This window comes from Boleophthalmus pectinirostris, unplaced genomic scaffold, assembly GCF_026225935.1.
Source record: "Boleophthalmus pectinirostris isolate CB_2022bp ecotype Guang Dong unplaced genomic scaffold, ASM2622593v1 HiC_scaffold_14, whole genome shotgun sequence".
NCBI classification, from domain to species: domain Eukaryota; kingdom Metazoa; phylum Chordata; class Actinopteri; order Gobiiformes; family Gobiidae; genus Boleophthalmus; species Boleophthalmus pectinirostris.
In genome coordinates this window covers 5,020,240-5,039,441 of record NW_026571047.1, presented here as the reverse complement: position 1 = coordinate 5,039,441, position 19,202 = coordinate 5,020,240, and the positions used below count along the sequence as shown (strand labels likewise).

The 19,202-nt window shown below is 38.3% G+C and overlaps 1 protein-coding gene across 3 annotated transcripts in view; it reads left to right on the top strand.

Annotated features, from left to right (window-relative positions):
- Positions 1-7,958, top strand: part of spag9b (sperm associated antigen 9b) — a 61,014-nt gene extending 53,056 nt beyond the window's left edge. For all 3 annotated transcript variants that reach the window (XM_055150624.1, XM_055150625.1, XM_055150626.1), the window contains 4 exons: positions 160-273; positions 933-1,109; positions 2,311-2,436; positions 4,267-7,958. In XM_055150624.1, coding sequence (XP_055006599.1) covers positions 160-273; positions 933-1,109; positions 2,311-2,436; positions 4,267-4,376 — 527 coding nt within the window. In that variant the 3' untranslated portion in view covers positions 4,377-7,958. The remainder of the gene's footprint in view (positions 1-159; positions 274-932; positions 1,110-2,310; positions 2,437-4,266) is intronic.
- Positions 7,959-19,202: the final 11,244 nt, after the last annotated feature.

The following is a 19,202-nucleotide window of genomic DNA, read 5'->3' as shown; positions in this document are numbered from 1 at the left end:
AGTGATAGTGAACAATAAGACAACTTAGACATATAAATTATAATTGAAATTACAATTACTAAGAGCCCTGCTGTAAAGTGTTTTTGGTGTCCAAAATCATAATCCTAAACTCTGCTGTTTACTTGGACCCTTTGTGACATTCTCGTGTGTGTTGTGCAGGTACAGGAAAGTTAGGCTTCTCCTTCGTCAGAATCACAGCCCTCACCATCTCCTGTCAGCGCCTGTGGATCGGCACGGGCAATGGAGTCATCATCTCCATCCCCCTCACAGACAGTAAGAGCTGAACACTTCAGACACTACACCTTGTTTCATACAGAACTATCATTTATACGAATTATTACTGGTGCCAGTAGGCTCTGAAACAACCACAAAACTTTAAAGTACAGTAATATTACTGTGAACCATGATACTGAAAGATGTTCTGATAATTGTTCTTTTTTGTGCCATACATAAGCCTAACAAAAATGTGCAATAAACGTACGGGTTAACAATCATTTTATAACGTACTGTGCAGACCTAACATAATGCATCCTCCTTATTATGTTTAGACTGAATATATCACTGTAATGGTCCTATTGTAGTCATTTTGACATTTACAGTTTACATTAAGCTAGAGTAAGTATCAAAAATCTGATACTTATCAATTAATATAACTAGTATCAAAACTAAATTCAGCAGCTGTTGATTCTAAAAGGATCACACTGACAGGACAGAAATGAACCTTTCCTGAATGTCTTTAGAATGATCTTGAGCTGTATACAAGTATAAGTATAAGTACTAGTATACACCCATGGACCACTATGGAACTACCTGGACCACTCTGGGATTACACACATATAAAACCACATGGGAATAGACAAGAAAGTACTATGATTTACTGTTTAAAAAGTATTCAAATATTGTAAGATAACCAATAACCGTTACTTTTACAGCAGCCAACAAGACGTCCAAAGGCTCCTCCGGCCCGGGGAGTGTGGTGCGAGTGTATGGGGATGAGAGTGGAGACAAGGTGCATGCTGGCACTTTTGTGCCCTACTGCTCCATGGCTCACGCACAGCTCTGTTTCCACGGACACAGAGATGCCGTCAAGTTCTTCACGGCTGTCCCAGGTAAAGGCCTCTGAACAGAGTAGTACAGTACAAAATATTCTGCTGTGAATGAATACATGTTCTGTGTAACTTTTTGGTTGGGGGTCCGTCACCTGCGTGTTTCCATGGATACATGATGACATTACACAGTTTTACATAACATTTATTAAATTGCAGGTGCTTTTACAGCTCAAAAATACATAGAAAAACAGACATTTTGACTGTAAGCGGGGTCGCCTCTCCACAGATCTGTCCTGAACCTTGCCTGGTTTGGTTTCCATGGAAAGAGCAGATTTAATGCCATACATTCTTAACAAATCAATAACATCTCCATGGAGAAAAGCATTTGATGCAGAAAAGCTACACAATGCACCTTTGTCTTCAGTGGTTGAAGGTGTACAGAAGTCTATAAGCATACGTGTCTTCCAAAAATACCAAAACAAGTCAAGTGAAGTAAAAAATTATTTTAAAATCATTTATTTTACTCACATTTGACACAGTAACACATGAAACAATTATAATAGACGGTCAAAAATCTTATGTCTTTGCACCTTGAAACACCTGCTGCCACTTTTCTACCCTTTTATACCTGGGTCTTTCGCTCTCACCGGCTAAACCACAGTGCACCGGATTTCCTTATATGTATTTTAATTTGGTCTTGTAGTTGCTTGGCTTTCTTCTGTAGTGAATTGAATTTTTTCAACTTCAAGTCTTTTTCTTGATTGATTCTCTCCTGAGACCTAAGCTTGTGGTCCAAAGAATTGGTTATTTGGCCCTGATCTGCAAGTTTGGCCCTTGCTCGCTCCAACTCTTCACAGAGCACCCTGACCAGAGCGCTGTCCTCCAGGGATGGAAGTTCCTGGACCAGGGATGGAAGTTCCTGGACCAGACGTCTGTCCTCTGGGTTTGAGGGCTCCTGGATGTCACGTGGACTCACATTTGATACATTAATATATGGAACAACTGCTGTATTATAGACACAGTCAAAAATCACATGTCTTTGCTCCTTCAAACACCTGCTGCCACTTTTCTGCCCTTTTATACCTGGGGCTTTCACCCCCACCAGCTAAACCACAGTGCCCCATAGAGGCCGGAGGTGCACATATGAAAGACAACCCAAATTAACTTTTGATAGAAAAAGCAGTGCAGTATAAAACAGTTTTACTTGTCACTCCCTCTGTGCATTGTGTCTTTATTACACAGTGTTCTCTTGTCAATCCAGGTCAGTCCGTCCCATCGTGGAGCGGAATGGAGGCAGGAGACAAGCCCCAGGACCCCAGTGCTCAGGAAGGAGGCAGGTCCACTCTGGTGATGAGCGGAGGGGAGGGCTACATCGACTTCAGGATGGGTCAGTACAAGCATCGACACACAGTAACAGTCCAACACTACCATCACACGGTCTTTTTCCACCAATAACCTCGCCGTTCACCCTAAACGCCACACCATGAGCCACGCGATACAGGACCCCATTGTGCTCAGTGAAGTGTGCGCTCTCCACAGATTTGACCTGTAACTTGGCCAGTGAATTTGTTTAACACAATATTGTGAAACATTTCTGACAAAGCAGTATCATCTTCATGGGGACAAGCAGATGGTGGATTCTACACAACTAGACTACAGGAGAATTTGCCTGATTTTGGCTGGGATTCTTCTCACTGAGTTCAGGGAGGCGTGACCCGACTATGTCTTCCGATGCGCTTCTTGTGTGTGGTGTCTGTGTCTTCACCCCTGCTGCTCTGTCAAATCATAACCACTAAACATCAACAGCGCTATGGCAACAGCTAATAAAACAAAGCGTAAGGAGCAGAGGAGAGATGGACACAGAGGCACAAGATACAAACTCAAGAAATAGTGAAAATAATTATTACTTACCTCTTGTAAAGTTGTACAGTGCCTGTTTATGTCACACAGCACACGGAGGTGAAGCTGCAGATCAGTGATAGTGACTCTACTTCCTGTGTACTTTATCTCCAACATTCTGTGCATTAAAAATCATGTATCTGAATTTTTTCACCACATTTCACAAATAATAATAACACAGTTCTGACTTGTATCTAAACTAGACGTGCAGAACTCTGATCTTGAGTGACTGAGACAGGAATTAGCTGATGCGATCGCGCTCACCACTTTATATCCTGTGGTCTGCAGACAGATCCTGCTGCAGTCTCATCAGATTCTCCTCGTGTCTGGTTTGTCGCACGTTTAAAAATCTTTTAAGACAGAAAAATCCTGTAGTGTGTGGCAGCCTTTAGACAAATTTTATTGATCCACAAGGGAAATGATTTTGGCACAGTAGCTCACATCACAATATAATATAATAACAAAGAGCCAAAATATAAATGGGGCTGTGTAAATAATTAATGGAATTTTGATCGCAATTGAGATTTTTGCGGGACATAATAATATAAATAAGTATATTTATTTTATTTTTTAAATATAGAGGGTGTAGAGCAGCTTGATATATAGTTTAGTTTTGGATACATTTATGTTCAAAAGTATATTTTTATTCATTTTATGTTTTATACCTCACAAAACTGCCCTAATGTTCATATTTGTAGCCTATTTTTATTTTCAGTTTGAAAGTTTTGCGTAAATTATTAAAAACAAAGTGTTTTTTTTTTTAGAGAGAGGGAGAGAAATACTGAAAAGTGTTTGAATAATCGTGATTTCAATATTAATCAAAATAATTGAGATAATGATTTTTTTCCATAATTGAGCAGCTCTAAATAGTAATAATAAATTCTAAATAAGTAGAAAAAATGGCAAGATATTGGTGTCAAATAAGGCATAATTATGTAATTATACATGTATAAATAAAGTAAAAAATAGAAATATAATAATATAAATACAATACATCACATTTACGGTCCGTAAGGAAAAACAGAGCAAAGATGATATAAACTAAAGTTACATAGTGCTTCTTTAACTTAGAGGCTGTAGTAGTAACAGGAAATATAAGTTTGTGAGCAGCAGTGATGATCAATAAATATATGTACAGTAGGTGCACATTAGTCTTCTTCTGCTCCTTCAGTTATATTAAGCCTGTCAGCTGCTCCACTCACGTTTGTCCTTTGTGTTGACATTGCAGGTCGATAACACCTGTCCATAAATAACCATCCATAAATAACCCCGTCATGACTGATAACATCACTCTCTCTCTCCGTCTCTCTTTCTCCAGGCGACGAGGAGGGCGACGGCGGCGAGGGGGAGGAGCCAGTGGTCAAGCTGCAGCCCAAAGCCGAGCGCAGTCACCTGATCGTGTGGCAGGTGATGCACAACTCCCAGTGACCTCCTCCTCCCGTCGCCTCTGCGGGCGCCACGGCAACCAGACTAAAGAAGAGCACTTTCCTGTCCGCATCTGTGGCCTACCATAGCGACACTGGAAAGAAGGAATACACACACGAGTATTTTTTTTACTTATTTATTTTATCTGGAGTGATTTTTTTAAATTTAAATTTCTATTCTGGCAGATAATTTTGTTTGAAAAAAGAAAAATCTATAGATATATGTTAAGTATTCTTGGCCTAATCCGTGAATACACAATGCGAATATTCCAAATTTCAGAATGACATCAGGTATTCCTTTTTTGCAGTGTCTTCTTTTAACTACTTTATTCACACAATATTTGTAGCACGTTAAAATGCCTCTAATAATTTAATTTGAGCTTAAGACATTTTTTGTAAATTATACTTATTTTTAAATTTGACAGTGGGTGTATACAAATGGGCCTCTTTTATGCAAAACAATCTGTACCAGTCTCCAAACAATTCTATGAAAGTCCAGAGACAAAATGTTGAAAAACACACAAGATTTTAAAATTCATATAGAATTTAAAAGCTCTGTACCGGATTTTTACGATCTTAAAAGGACAGTCTGAAATTTTGGACACAGGATCTCATTTCCTAGTTAGCCAGAGGGTTAGAAATGTCTGAACACTTTTTAAAATATTCCATCCAATCCTTGTATTTGCAGAGGTCGCTGGGGCTACGGCCGTAATTACCCTGCCACTAAAAACAGTCTTACCCACTCCACAAAACGCCCAAAGCAAAACAATTATAACGCCAGACTGTTGATGTGAATGTCTGTGTCGATAGAATAATTTTAGAAGTAAAACCAACCTTGAATTTTAAGGATTTCAGTCTGAGCAGCAGCAGTGAGTTGTACTTCCTGATAGAAAGTTTGGCAGCAGCAGACAGATATCACCTAGAACCTGTTTTACCTGTCGTAAGTCATCATCACTCAACCAGTAGACTACCATCATGAAAGGAGCAAGCTCGAGTACAAACCTGTTCTTCATCAGAGGCTGTTGGTGCACCTAGAAAGACAGATGGCACTGCAGTCATTTTCAGAAAAGACTTTATATATTTTGAACTTTGTGAAATTGTCTGGACTGAAATGATCACTACAGATCAGCCGGTTAGGTAGAGTCTCCATTGTTGTGTCCATGTCCAATCCAGCAGCTAGAAGCCAGAGTTTTGTTCTTTCAGGATCTTTTACTGAAAGAACAAAACTCTCAAGTGGTGTAAACTTTATGGTGCCCATCTGCATTTACTATTTTTGCAATTGGTAAATGCACACTGATTTACCATGTTGCCACGTCGTTGGTTTGTAATCCACTGGTCGGTCCAACTGTAGCAGGACTGCCGTAAATTCCGAACTATAAGCCGCTACTTTTTTCTCACACTTTGAACCCTGCGGCTAATAAAACCATGCGATGAATATATGGACGGATTCTTTGTTTGGCACATTGTTCATTCATATATACACTCTATGGTTTGGCAACACGGCGGATACGCACAGAAATGAGTCGATGGTGAGATTTTGATGACGGCAGCGTGACAAACTGCAAAAAGACGACAAAAGATTTCAGAGGCGATAAAAGCAGACGGTCTGAACTTGAAAACGTTCTTGAAGACGTGGACACCTGCGGCTTATATTCAAGTGCGGCCTATATATGTACAATTTTTAAAGTTACTTAAATTTAATTGATGTGGCTTATACTGAGGTGCAGAATTTACGGTAGCTACAACAAGTCTCACAATTCTGTTGACGTGAGTTGAGTAGAGCAAAGTAAATTTCTGTAGTCCTTCAACGTGCGACGATTCATGCGATGCAAAGTTGTTTTTATTTCAAACATTATTCTATCAACACAGACATTTACATGGACAGTCTGGTGTAATAATAGATTTGTTTTGGGTGTTTTGTGGAGTGGGTAAGACTGTTTATAGTGGCAGGATAACTATGACCATTGACATGCACTAGCCTAGCACCAGCGACCTCTGCAAATACAAGGACTGGATGGAATATTTCAAAAAGTGTCTCCACATGTCTCCAACACTCTAGCTCACTAGGAAATGACGTCCTATGTGCAAAATTCCGGCTTGTCCCTTTAAAAGCAATCTAAAAAAGCAGCAATTTCAGTGAACCGAAGTTATACCTCACTTACCTTATGCATTCTGAAGATTATTCACACAATTATTCACTGCTATGAGTTTACTTTTCACAACTTTCAGAGACCAGAGCAGAGTTTTGACATGATAAAGCTAACAACAACAACACACTTCCTGATTCTCAGACAATAAAATGCTTTACAATTAGATAAAGCCAGTACAGCGTGGACCTCAAGAGCTGCTTTTACAATATATCGGACACGTTTTGCTCAAATACACGAGGGGAAAATCATGTACAGAGCCTTTAAAATAGTTTGAAACCAAAAAGTATTTCAATGAATTAACCTAATTTGCTGTAGTACAATTTGTCATTTCAGAAAATCCTTTGCAACAGATTTTTATTTCTTAGTATAATTGCTCTCATTAACCAGTTTTCTTCCAGATCACATTTTGCATTTTGTTTCAACGTTTTTCAGAATCCGAGTATTCCTGGTGGTATTCTGTTCATTTGTCCCGACCGCTGCCTTAGGTATCAACATTTAAAATCTCTATTTATTTAGTCTCCTTAGAATGTTGTGTTCGAAACCAAAGGAAAAACTCTAATATGAATTTGTGACTTGTGCGTCTGCCTCGATGTCGATTTTGTAATGTAGATAGACAGGTCTATTTTTCAGAATTTCGTACGTGGAAATCGTCGGAGAACTATTTTTTGAAAGAAAATGAAACGGACTATCACAAATGTTGTCAATGTCATCATATCTGGTTTGCCATTGAACTCTTATTGTTCATTTGTAATGTTTTGCTTTTAAAGGAACTGCGTGGAAGGTTTTGATTTTAAATGGCGTTTTCGTGACTTAACTGTGCTCCTAGATATTCTGAATTACAAAAACATAATAACATGAGGCTGAAATCCAGTTGGTTTGAATCTAAAAGGACTCGCTCTGATCTGAACTAGTATCGAAAACTAGAAACTAAATATTTAAGTAAGTATCGATACTGGAAAAGAATCGCACAACTGGATAAAATTGGACCTTTCCTGAACAGTTTTAGCTGGACTTTTATCAGGACTAGTAGATGTTCACCACATACTATTATTTGTTGTTGAAAATCACAAATTTCTCTAAACAAAAAAAAGCTTTTACAGTTTTAATGTGCTTATCAAAATCTGTATTGAGTATCGAGTAGTAGCTGTTTAAAAAGTGCACAGACCACATACAGTTCCTTTAAAGTGGGCAGCCATTTTGTGTTGAAGTATTCTAGTATCTTGTCATTCGTTTGCGTGAGAGAGTGAGTGAGGGGGGGTGTCGCTTTTAGCCATGTCAGTATTTATTTCAATGATTGAGCCTTTGCAATTCAGAATGTATCTTTGTACAATGAAAATACCATGATGCTGTTTGTACGGAAACTGAACATGCAGTGAGATGTTTTGTTGAATTTGACTTTGTATATTTACTAAACTATGCACTATCAACCAGCCAAACGGTCCTTTGTGTTTTTTTACGCTTTTATACTGCAGCTTGTGATCGTCATGAGGTTTGTTGACTCTGTCTGGTAGCAATAAAAAGCCGAGGCAGTCAACGCAAACACAGTATCAACCAGTAAAGCAGAGGTAAAACGATGCAAAAAAAACATACTGACATTTTTATTTTTGTTTATTTCATCTTTATTCTATCAGGAGGTCCCACTGAGATTCAGATTTTTTTTCCAGAAAGACCTGGCCAAGGCAGCAGCAACACAATCAAAACAAAACAGTCAAATCATAAGTATCACGTTATACTAAAACCTTTCGCATGTCTCAAGGAAAACACACACACATGTCTCAGTCTCTGCACACTTTACAATTGTCTTGAGCTTTTCAAGTGACATCGTAGCTTCCCATTTAAGATCTTGAAGTAAAAACAACTAAGGTTCAGAAATGGACTGTATATTAGTCATGTTAAAATTGAACTGTGTAAATTTTCTGGTGGAGGGTCCGCTACCTGTTTCTCTCCATGGCCATGTAATTTAATTGCTTTTCCTTGAATGTTACACAGCATGTGAATAAACAGGCCCGTTTCAAGGTATTTGGGGGCCCTAGGCAAAGGGGTACCTGGGGCCCCGCCCGCCGAAGATCCTATGGGCACCTACCAAATAACATTAACACAATACCAAATGTTTACAGTGTAGACACATGTACAAATAACTTCAAAAGGCCATTAAATAAATGATTATGACTAAACTTCAGCTTCTAGCTCTATTCTAGTGTTTCTCAAAAACTGCGTGTTTTGCATTCCCTTGCGGCCTCTAGTACGTACGAGACACTGCGATGAAAGCTATGCCACCCTCGCTGAAACTAACACGTGAACTAGAGCCCTGCATAAAATGACCAAGTCAAAATGATTTACTTACTACAAAGCCAAGCAAACTGTACTGCACTGAAACACTGTGCCCCTTTTTTGACCCTCCCCACAGTTTGAGAACCCCTTCTTTAAGACAACTTCCTCTGGTGAATAAACTTGGTTATAAAAAAAAGAAAAAAAGAAAAGATCCGCACTGCAGTTCTTTGAAGCTCCCAAATTTTGATTTCAGTGACACCACAATGTGACCTTTCAGGCCAATTTAAATTTGGGAGCTTCAAAGAACTACAGTGCGGATCTCTTTTCTTTTTTGTACTGTTTTTATCTTTGGACTCAGCACACACAGTTTTAGTTGGATGTGCATGTTGGTTGTCACAATGCAGTTACAGGTCAGAGCTATGGAGAAGCGAGCCCACACATAGTCATAATTCATGTTTTTTAAGGGTTTTTTTGAGCTAAAAAACACCTGCAATTGAGTACATGCAATGCAGATCATTTTAATGCCATATAGTGGAATATTCCATGCAAAGGAATAACACATCCATGGAGACCAGCAAGTAGCCAGTCATCCACCTTAGAAGTTACACAGTGCACCTTTAAGGCTACAGTATGTACTCTTCTGGAGGTGGCACGTCAGCTGCATGATTCCATGGAAATAAAGAGTTAAAACCACACTTCGGAACATTTTATATGAGGACAGATACATCTTTTGTGATACTGTGGAATATTATAGGCAAATATTTCCATAGAAACAGATCAAAAAGAGTCAGATCTGTGGAGATGCAAACTGCTCACAATGAGGACGTGTGTTTCTCATTGCAATAAATAATAAATAAATATTTCTATCTTTTATTTTTACTTGTACATACATTTTTTAGATATTTTTATGCCTTATTTGACACCAGTTTCTTGTTATTTTTACTACTTATTTAGAATGTATTATTACCATTTAAATTTTACTCTTTGTTATTATATTATATTGTGATGTGTGAGCTACTGTGTCCAAGTCATTTCCCTTGTGGATCAATAAAGTTTGTCTAAATCTAATAACAACCAAAATGGGGGGAAAAAAGCTTTTATTTTTGTCTATTTTTCAGCAAAAAGTTACATACTGTGGCTTTAATTTTTCATTTACACATTTTTTCTAGAAGATTAGGGCCTGCCCACTTGTGTCTTTACTTTAACCAAACGTATTGTCTCAGAAAGTGATACTAAAATAAAATATTGCAATATTAACACATTGTACAAGTTGTTCTGCATTTTCTTAATAGCGTGTAAAAATAAGATAGGACTACATTTGTTTTTGAGGCTGTTTATTCACTAGAGACATTTGTAAATAATTCCAAAACACACACAGCCTCCAGACTTTAGGTGGCACTGTTACTCCACAGATGGATGAGCTGGACTTCCTTCATAGTGATTTGGTCCAGATATATTTGGCTCTGATAATCTTGTTCTGCAAAGATGATGATAGCAAAATGGAATTTGGTATCAACAATTTATTGATTTTAGGTAAACATTTTATTCACAAATGTCATTTCTTTAGGCTTAAACCAAACAGAACACTTGAGGAATGACCTGAAAAGAGGCTGGTTTTCTGATGTCTTTTTTGAATGATTTGAAGTGATTCCTTTAAAGCTTTTCAATTACCTCTTTTATATGTACATATGGGTTTATTCACTGTTGTGTTTTGTATGCATTTCTTTTATTTTCATGTAAACTGTTTACTTTTATAAGGCACAGTTTTTGTTTGTACCGGACTATAAGTCACTTTTTTTCATGGTTTGGGTGGTCCTATGACTTACACTCTGGACTCATGTTTGCAGATTTCAATGTGAAGTCATGAAATCTGCAGCTAAAAACGGTAATCGAGCAGCAGAAAAAAAGTTTGGAGTGAGTGAGAAACTTGTGACACTGGGAGGATGCACCATGAAACTTTCCTGAAGTCACTGGATGATGGACAAAGCCTGGACTTCAGTGACACTGAAACCATCCTGTCGGAATTCAGAAAGACCAAATTAATTCTAACTGGAACTGATGCTGAGTCTGATGACAGCTACACAGAAGAGGAAGTGTCGCTCCATTTACTTCTGGAAGTCGTGGAGTTGCTCAGCAGTGACACCAAGGATGAAGAATTGAATGGATTTAGTGATTTGGAGTGAGATGGAGAGTTTGGTAAACTTGTTCTGTTCTGTTGTTTATGTTATAGTTTATCTGAAGAACTGTTCATATGTGACATTAACAGTCTGTTGTTCTCTCTTCTATTGTCATTACTAGAATTTGCCTTTCAAGATGAAATGTCGGTTCCTGGTCTCTGATTTTATAAAACACATTTCCCCCAAAAAGTGTGACTTATATTCTGATGCGATTTATACATGTTTTTTTCTTCATTATGCATTTTTTGACTGATGCGCCTTATACTCCGGAGCGACTTATAGTCTGACAAATATGGTATCTGAAAATCTGCAAAAAAATTTTTTTTTTTTTGGGTAAAAAACTGGGACAAATCAGTGGTTGTGGATAAATCTGCTGGGACCGGGGACACGACTCAAAACTGGGACTGACACTTTATTTGAACATGACTCAAAACACAAAGAGTCCATTTCTTGACCTTTAAATCATTGTGTTTTCAAAGAACAGACACAAAAATGAGACAAAATCATATGAAGGAGCGCAAATTTTCAAATAATTTCATAATGTCAACTTTTGCCACTTACAGTGAGAAGAGAAAACACAACTTTTACTCAAGTAAAAGTACTGTTACACTGTACAATCTACAGTATAACTCAAGTAGGAGTAAAAGTACAGTGTGTGGAGTAGTGTTGTGTTTATCAAATATTTCAATTCCAAGAACACTTAGTCAGTAATGAGCGTGTGGGGTTTGGTTGTGTAAGCAGGACTATGGTGGCTCCGGGCCCCTCCCTCATGCCGGCGGGGCCCTTTGTTGTGGGAAGAGTTTCTGCTGCCGATTGGGTTTTACACAACAGGGAATCAAACCCACAACCCTGCAGTAGAGTTTCCACAATACACGGGCTTTGTTGTGGCGTGACGGTATTTGCTGTCACACACAAATGGGAGTTTGAGTCAAGTTTCATGTGTTTGCAGTTTTATTTGAGATTAAAGGTCCGTTTCCATGGAGATCAAACCAGGCACAATGCAGTTTTTTCTAGGTTTTTTGAGCCATAAAACCACCTGTAATTGAATAAATGTAAAGTAGAGCTGTTTAATGTCACACTGTGGAACATTCCAGGTAGAGCAACAACATCTCCATAGAAACAAACAGGTGATGGACCCTCAACCAAAAAGTTACATTGTCCACCTTTAAATAAATGACAGTTATGTTTATAGTTCAAACATACCTTCAAAACTGCATTCTCACTGTCAGTGTAGTCGCCTCTCCACAGATCTGACATGTATCTTCACCTAGCAGCATCACCTGTTTGTTTGTTTCTTTGGAAATGGAAATGTTTAATGCCGTGCTGCAGAAAATTCCAGGCAGTGCAAAGACATCTCCATGGAAACAAGCCGTTGGTGGACGCTCCTCTGGAAAAGAGAGATATTTTATGTTTTATTGACACCAGTCTCTTGCCATTTTTTATTGCTACTTATTTAGAAGTTTATTACCTTTTTTGTTATTGTGTTATAATGTGATGTGTGAGCTGCTGTCTGTATGAAAAGCTTTGTCATGTTGTGAAGACGCTGCTGCTGAATCCTCGGTTTATCACATGTCCAGTGTCAGAAACTACGCTGGAAGTCGTCATCTACATGCTTCCAATGTATTCTTCCCATGGTCTGGCCCAAAACTACCCCCAGAGGCTTTAAAAGTGTTCGTCCTCAGGCACGCTCCTTCTTTTGTCTCCAGACCATGTGGAGGAACAGGTGAGGAGGTGGGTCTGTCTGGAGGAACTGATGCATAACTAAATTAAATAAAGTATCTTAAAGTAATTTGTGTGTTGTGTTGAATTTAAAGGAACTAAACAAAGAGTAAATAAAACAAATCCGAGAAAGTTTTATTTAGCAGTTTAGTTGGTTATGGAGAAATTAACAAATTAACAAGTGTGTAAAATTAAATGAATGCTTGTTTAATTGGTCAAAAGTTCAGTTTGTCACAGATCTATATTATGCAAAGTGGATTCTTGAGTTTTCAGCCATGTTAAGATAAGATAAGATAATCTTTTAATCTTCTTGTCTCTCATGGGAGAAATGTGTCTTGGGAACAAGGACAGCATATTTTAAGGCAAGGCAAGGCAAGTTTATTTGTATAGCACAATTCGTACACAAAGTAATTCAAAGTGCTTTACAGAATAAGAAATACATTAAAATCATAATAAAAACAAATCAAAACATAAATAATCATGAAGATTAAAATGAAAAAAGAGAGACATAAATTGGAGAGAAGAGTGCGGAATGAAAACCTTTCAGTTCATATGCACAGTTAAACAGAAATGTTTTGAGCCTGGATTTAAACAGCGTCACAGAAGAGTCTGTCTCACATGTTCAGACTGTTCCAGGTTTTAGCTGCATGAACCTGAAACTCTGACTCCCCTTGTTTAGTCGTGACTCTGGGCACCAGCAGGAGGCCGGTCCCTGAGCTCCTCAGAGTGTGAGATGTTCATATGACACTAACATGTCACAGATGGACTTTGGTGCTCGGCCATGGAGAGACTTGTACAAGCAGAGCTGCTTTAAAGTCTATTCTCTGAGGCACAGGAAGCCAGTGCAGAGACCTGAGCACAGGACTTATGTGCTCGTACTTCCTAGTTCGAGTAAGGACCCGAGCTGCAGCATTCTGGATGTTCTGCAGCGTCTCACAGCTCGTTTGGAGAGACCAGTGAGCAGAACATTACAGTATCTAACCTACTGGAGACAAATGCATGGATAAGTTTCTCCAAGTCTGATTTAGACAGTAAACCTTTGATTTTTGCTCTGTTTTTTAGATGGTAAAAGGCTGCAGATGTTATTGATTTGATGTGGCTGTTAAAGTTCAAGTCTGAGTCCATTATTACCCCTAGATTTCTTGCCTGATTTGAAGGTTTTAGAGAGAGAGACTGGAGGTGACTGCTGACACTGTCCCTTTGTTTCTGTGGACCAAACACTATGACTTCAGTCTTGTCAGAGTTTAGCTGGAGAAAGTTGTTTTGCATCCATTATTTTAACACAAAGACAGGACAACACAACAATTAAAAACACCACGCAAACATCCAGCATAGAACAGAAATAAATAAGAGTCCAAGTATGACCATGAATGATGCACCAACAGATCTTTAAGTCACTCTTTAAAGGTAAACCTTTCACAGTCTTGTATTCTACTAATAATTGCACACTTCCTAAGCCTATGTTTAGTTTTACTTGCACATTCCCTAAGCCTTTTTACTTTTATTTTTTAACTGCACAATCTGGGTTTACCAGATTAACGGCTAATGGCACAAAAGAATGTTTAAATGTGTTCAGTTTACAGTTTGGGGCCCTGAACCTTCTGCCTGATGCCATCAACTCAAACTGACTGTGAAGAACATGGGTTGGGTCACTGGCCACTTTCCTGCTAAGCTTAATTCTTAACAGTCTCCTCAAAAATTTGTGGAAGTGACCCAGGGGCCACACCCATTATTTTACCTGCTCTTTTAGACAAAGTAAAAAAAATGTGATTGAAGTTTAACTGGCAATTTACCAAACCATGCTGACATGCCATAATGTGAAACTGATTCCATACATGCATGATGTTAGAACGTTGTTACCTCTTCTTCTCCACATACACTGTACAAAAGGAACATGTAGGTAAGATAAAAGAGCATTTTGCTTTGTTTGAGCAGCTTCAACTTGACAAGTGAAACGATAGAGTGCTTTTCTTCATTCCAGCAATGTTACATTTTGTTTCATATTTTAAATACAAAAAGTCTGATTCCGCTGGTGGATCATTTTACTTGTCAAGTGAAATGTTTTCAAATCATGAACAGACTTTCTTCATTTAACTTGTCTTTAACTTGGCTATGTTTGAGTTTTTGTACCTGGACTTGTTTTGTTTAAATCACACGTTTGAGTAATCCTTTATTATTAGTCAACATCTTCATCTACAAAACTCAAAATACTTCCACCTTATGATGTTATGAAGCTGTAGTTTTCAAGTGAACCTTTACCTTTAACCAGGGATGGGCATGATTAGTCGATTAATCGATAATTGATCATTAAGAATTTCATCGATTATGTTCATTTTAATTGGCAAAGCGAATGTATGTTGCTGTGTGTAGTGTGACCAAACAGGTGTGTACATGTGTCTCTGCATCAGAAGGAGCGAGACACAAACAGTCAGTCAGTCTGCAACGTACTGAAGAACAAATGTGTATTTAACGATGACTTGTACAAGAAATTCCACGCTTTCAGTTGCGTTCAGGACAAGTGTGAGTCCATGTGCACAGTGTATAAAGCAGCACATGTGTTTCGGTGTCCAGTGGGAAAAAGTTTTACCAGGTGAGAGTCGTGCAATGTCAATGACGAGTCCCCACCTCCCTCCCCCGTACGGTGTCCTGGTTTTGACAAATGCAAATATGGTCACACTAACCTGTATTCCACTGAGTCATGTTGCATCAGCGCACAAGAGCTGTTTTTTTTTTTCTTTGCTTAAATTTATGCAACTGAGCCATGTGGTTTTAAGTTTGTTTCAGTGAGAGTTGCATAAATCTGCATTAAACACATTATAATGTCAAACGGGTTGATGTGTCTCTAGAGTTGTTACGGTTTATATGTTGTAAAGTTGAATTTATTTATGCAGATTAGTAGTGCAGATAGTAATAATAATGATGATAAATTTTAATGTATAAAACTTTAATGATTAATCAATAATTGATCGTTTAATTCTCTCAACGATCGATTAAGAAAATTTAATCGAATGCCCCGTCCCTAGCTTTATTTAACATTTTGTTCCATAGAGATTCCAAGGCTGAAATAATCCAGATGATTCTAGAGAAGGTGTATGGAGTTTAAAAACACAATGGAGCACTTCCTGTATGACCACGTGACATCACAAGGTGGAACAGCATGTTTTCCGATTGAGAGAAGGACAAAAAACACAACTCCATTTATGTTTGGAACGAGGAAACATTAGATTAGAACAGATTTGAAAATAGCATCATAGGACTTTAAATCATGAACAGAACCCAATCTACTGTATATCTGGGACATTTTGGGTCTATTTATACATTTATTATTTGGTATAAAAATAAAATGTATTACAGATTGTACACACCCTAGTCTGACTCTTCCATAGCGGTGGTGTTTTGCTGCTCTAGGGTGTGGGCGGGGGACAGGAGGCAGCAGCTCAGTCAGAGGCAAAAACACAGGGACCAATGCCAAGACACAACACAACAGCACAACTTTGATTTCATTTTATTTATTTCACCAAAACCTGCCAAAATAATATTGGTAAATGTAGAACTAAACATTGAAAATAGCATTCTCAGCAGCAGCAATGGTGTCAGCTATTTATAACCAACTTTAAGCACTAACATTTGAGTTTACCTGGGATGTTACGCTGTATTAGAGTGACCAGACGCCCCTGTTTACCCAGGACAGTCCCAGTTTTGAGTCCTGTGTCCCCTGTCCCAGCAGATTTATCCCAAACCACTGATATGTCTCAATTTTACACAAGAAATGTCCCAGGTGTCCCTATTTTGGACCAATCTGATCCCTGCAGACACTAAAGAGGCATAAACTGTCATTTGTTTTGGTAAAATACAGAAAAGCTGCTTAAAAATGACCAAAACACAAAGTAAATGTGACTATACTGACTCACATTAGGGCAGAGTGCAGAACAATTTTTCTTAACCCTTGTAGACCGACAGTATGGCGAGTGTGTTTTATATAACCCTGCATAACTTTTCAACCATAAAAGATAGAAACTTACTGTTTTCCCTTGAAAAGCTGACAGTTACTAGCCTGATTCATCAGCCGGTTTCACTTCATGAAAACCGTCTGACCTCACAGCATTAGGATTCGTTCACTCGACAATAGACTCAACAACCAACTAATATTAAGCTTTTCCCAAATCCTGTAGGAAGAAGGGCAATAACATCTTTCCCCTTGATAAAATTCACCAAACATTCTCTTTGTTCTTGCTTTAAATCCTCAATCTCGGGAATCGTTGCCAACACAGAATGTCTGTCTTCATCTACATCCATTTCGCTGGAGAGAAATGAAATTGAGTGGAGGCACTAGGTGGCCCCAGCCTGGCTAGAGAGTTGCAACTTATATATTTCTGGCATTATCCTACATCACAGACATGCTGTGTGATGACTGATTGAAAATGAGTATCCAATGGGAGTTTTGTTTTCCACCAAACTCATGCGCTCCATCCATTCTGATTGGTCCAAACTTTGCCAAAGAGTGTAATTAGTCAAAATGGTCGATGCTCTGAGCGTCTGTGTTCATAACAATTGAAAAAGCCGCTCTAAGTGCAGTTATTTCTCAAATAAATGGAAAGTTACGCATCTTGCTATTTTTATTTGAAAGTTTTATTTCAGTCCAAATGCCCAAATCCAAATGTAATAAACCCCATGGAAATGCAGAAGTGATGTGTCTCTGTGTCCTGGACCTGACACCAGCTGTTTCCATGACTCACATCAGGAAAGTCATGGAGCCATTGTATTTTTTTTGTTTTGAAGAAATAAGGATATTTTAAATTTAGTTACAGACTTGATATTTTGCACTTTTGTAGCTAAGGCCCTAAATTAAGCATTTTTTATGTCCAAAAAGTTGTTTATACATGTTTGCTGTGTGTTCTGAGTGTGAATTATATTTTCTGTTTTTTTGTTTGTTTTTCATTTGTATTTCTGGTCCTGTATCTTTTACTACAGTCGTATGACACAACTCCAGCAGCAGATTGTGAAATAACAGGTTGTACTGAAAAAAGGATGTGTAACACTTCACCTCATGCCATTGGGTCTGGAAGGGTTAATTACGTGTACTCTCCACCGAAAAGCTCTATAGTGTACCTTTATTATGTGCTCACAGTATTAAAAGTGAATACATGAATAAAATACTACACAGGCTGAACTAAGGAATATTCAAAACTCCTGGGAAACCACAGCACCTGTTTTTCAATGGACTGGAAAACCAAGTCAACTGATTCTGTCACACTTTCAGCTGATTCATGATTTTGTATATATATATATATATATATATATATTCTTTTTTTTTTTTTTTTGACAACACAAGTGTTTTTTCCCCCACTGTAGTATAGAATGTAAATTAAGTACATAAACACACTTATCAGAGTAAACACCAAATATATTTCAAATATTATTCAAAAAGTAATTCAGAGACTCTGAGCATACTAAATGACAAACTAAGTAAAGTAAAAGTAAAGTTCAGATAAGTATCCCCTGTTGTATTCTCACATATCACCACTAGAGGTCATCTACATTACTGCTGTCTGACAGTGAGCCGGGCTTTAGTTCAAGCTCAGCTGAGTACTAATGTAGATATCATGAAGATATCAGGGCTCTCCAACCTTTTCCCTCATGTGATGTGATGTGTTGGAGTCAAGACTGCAAAACCAAGACCAGTCTGAGAACACAGGGTTCCGAGATCAAGACAAGACCAAGACCAAATTTGTCATTTCTTACATTGTATTTAATCTTAATCAGGTTATCGGGTTCATTTAGGCCTAAAATAAACCAACCAAACTGTACTGGACTTAAAACTCTGCTCCCCCTTTTTGGACCCTCACTCGCAGTTTGAGAACCTCTTCTTTAATCCCGCTTCCACTGGCACTTTACAGAAAACGATTTCAAAGTGAATCAAGTGGGAAACCAAGACCGAGACCAAGTGACATCAAGGATTCGCCACAATCATCTGTTACTATTTAATGAGTGAAGACACCAGCGACCCCCAATAATGACTCCTGCATGGGACTACGAGGTAATGCACGGACAAACTCTGCTATGAACAACACAACATATCGGAAAACATTAACAGCTGGCCTTCATGCTAAGTCAGTAGCCACGACCGCTTCACTCAAACAGCAACAAATGAAACCGTTTCAGACTGTGAACCTCACGAGCGTACTGTGGAACCTGAAAACTAAAGCAAAAAGCTTTTTTGGAGGACATTTAAACATCTGCAGCGTTGTATCAAAGACTGAGCAGTGGAACATTTGTTAACAAACTCATATCTTGATTATAGAAACTTGACTTACTCCCACTACTCCTCTATCTGTTGTTAAAATTCCAGTTTGTACAGTGTACAGACGCGATCGAATCAAGGGAAAGGGCGGTGGCGTCCTGATCTACGTGAAGGAGACCATTCAAAGCAAACACTTGGACTTTGATGGCTATATTGTGGAATGTGTGGGAATATCAATTACTCTCTCCTGAAATGACATTCTGTGTATTAGT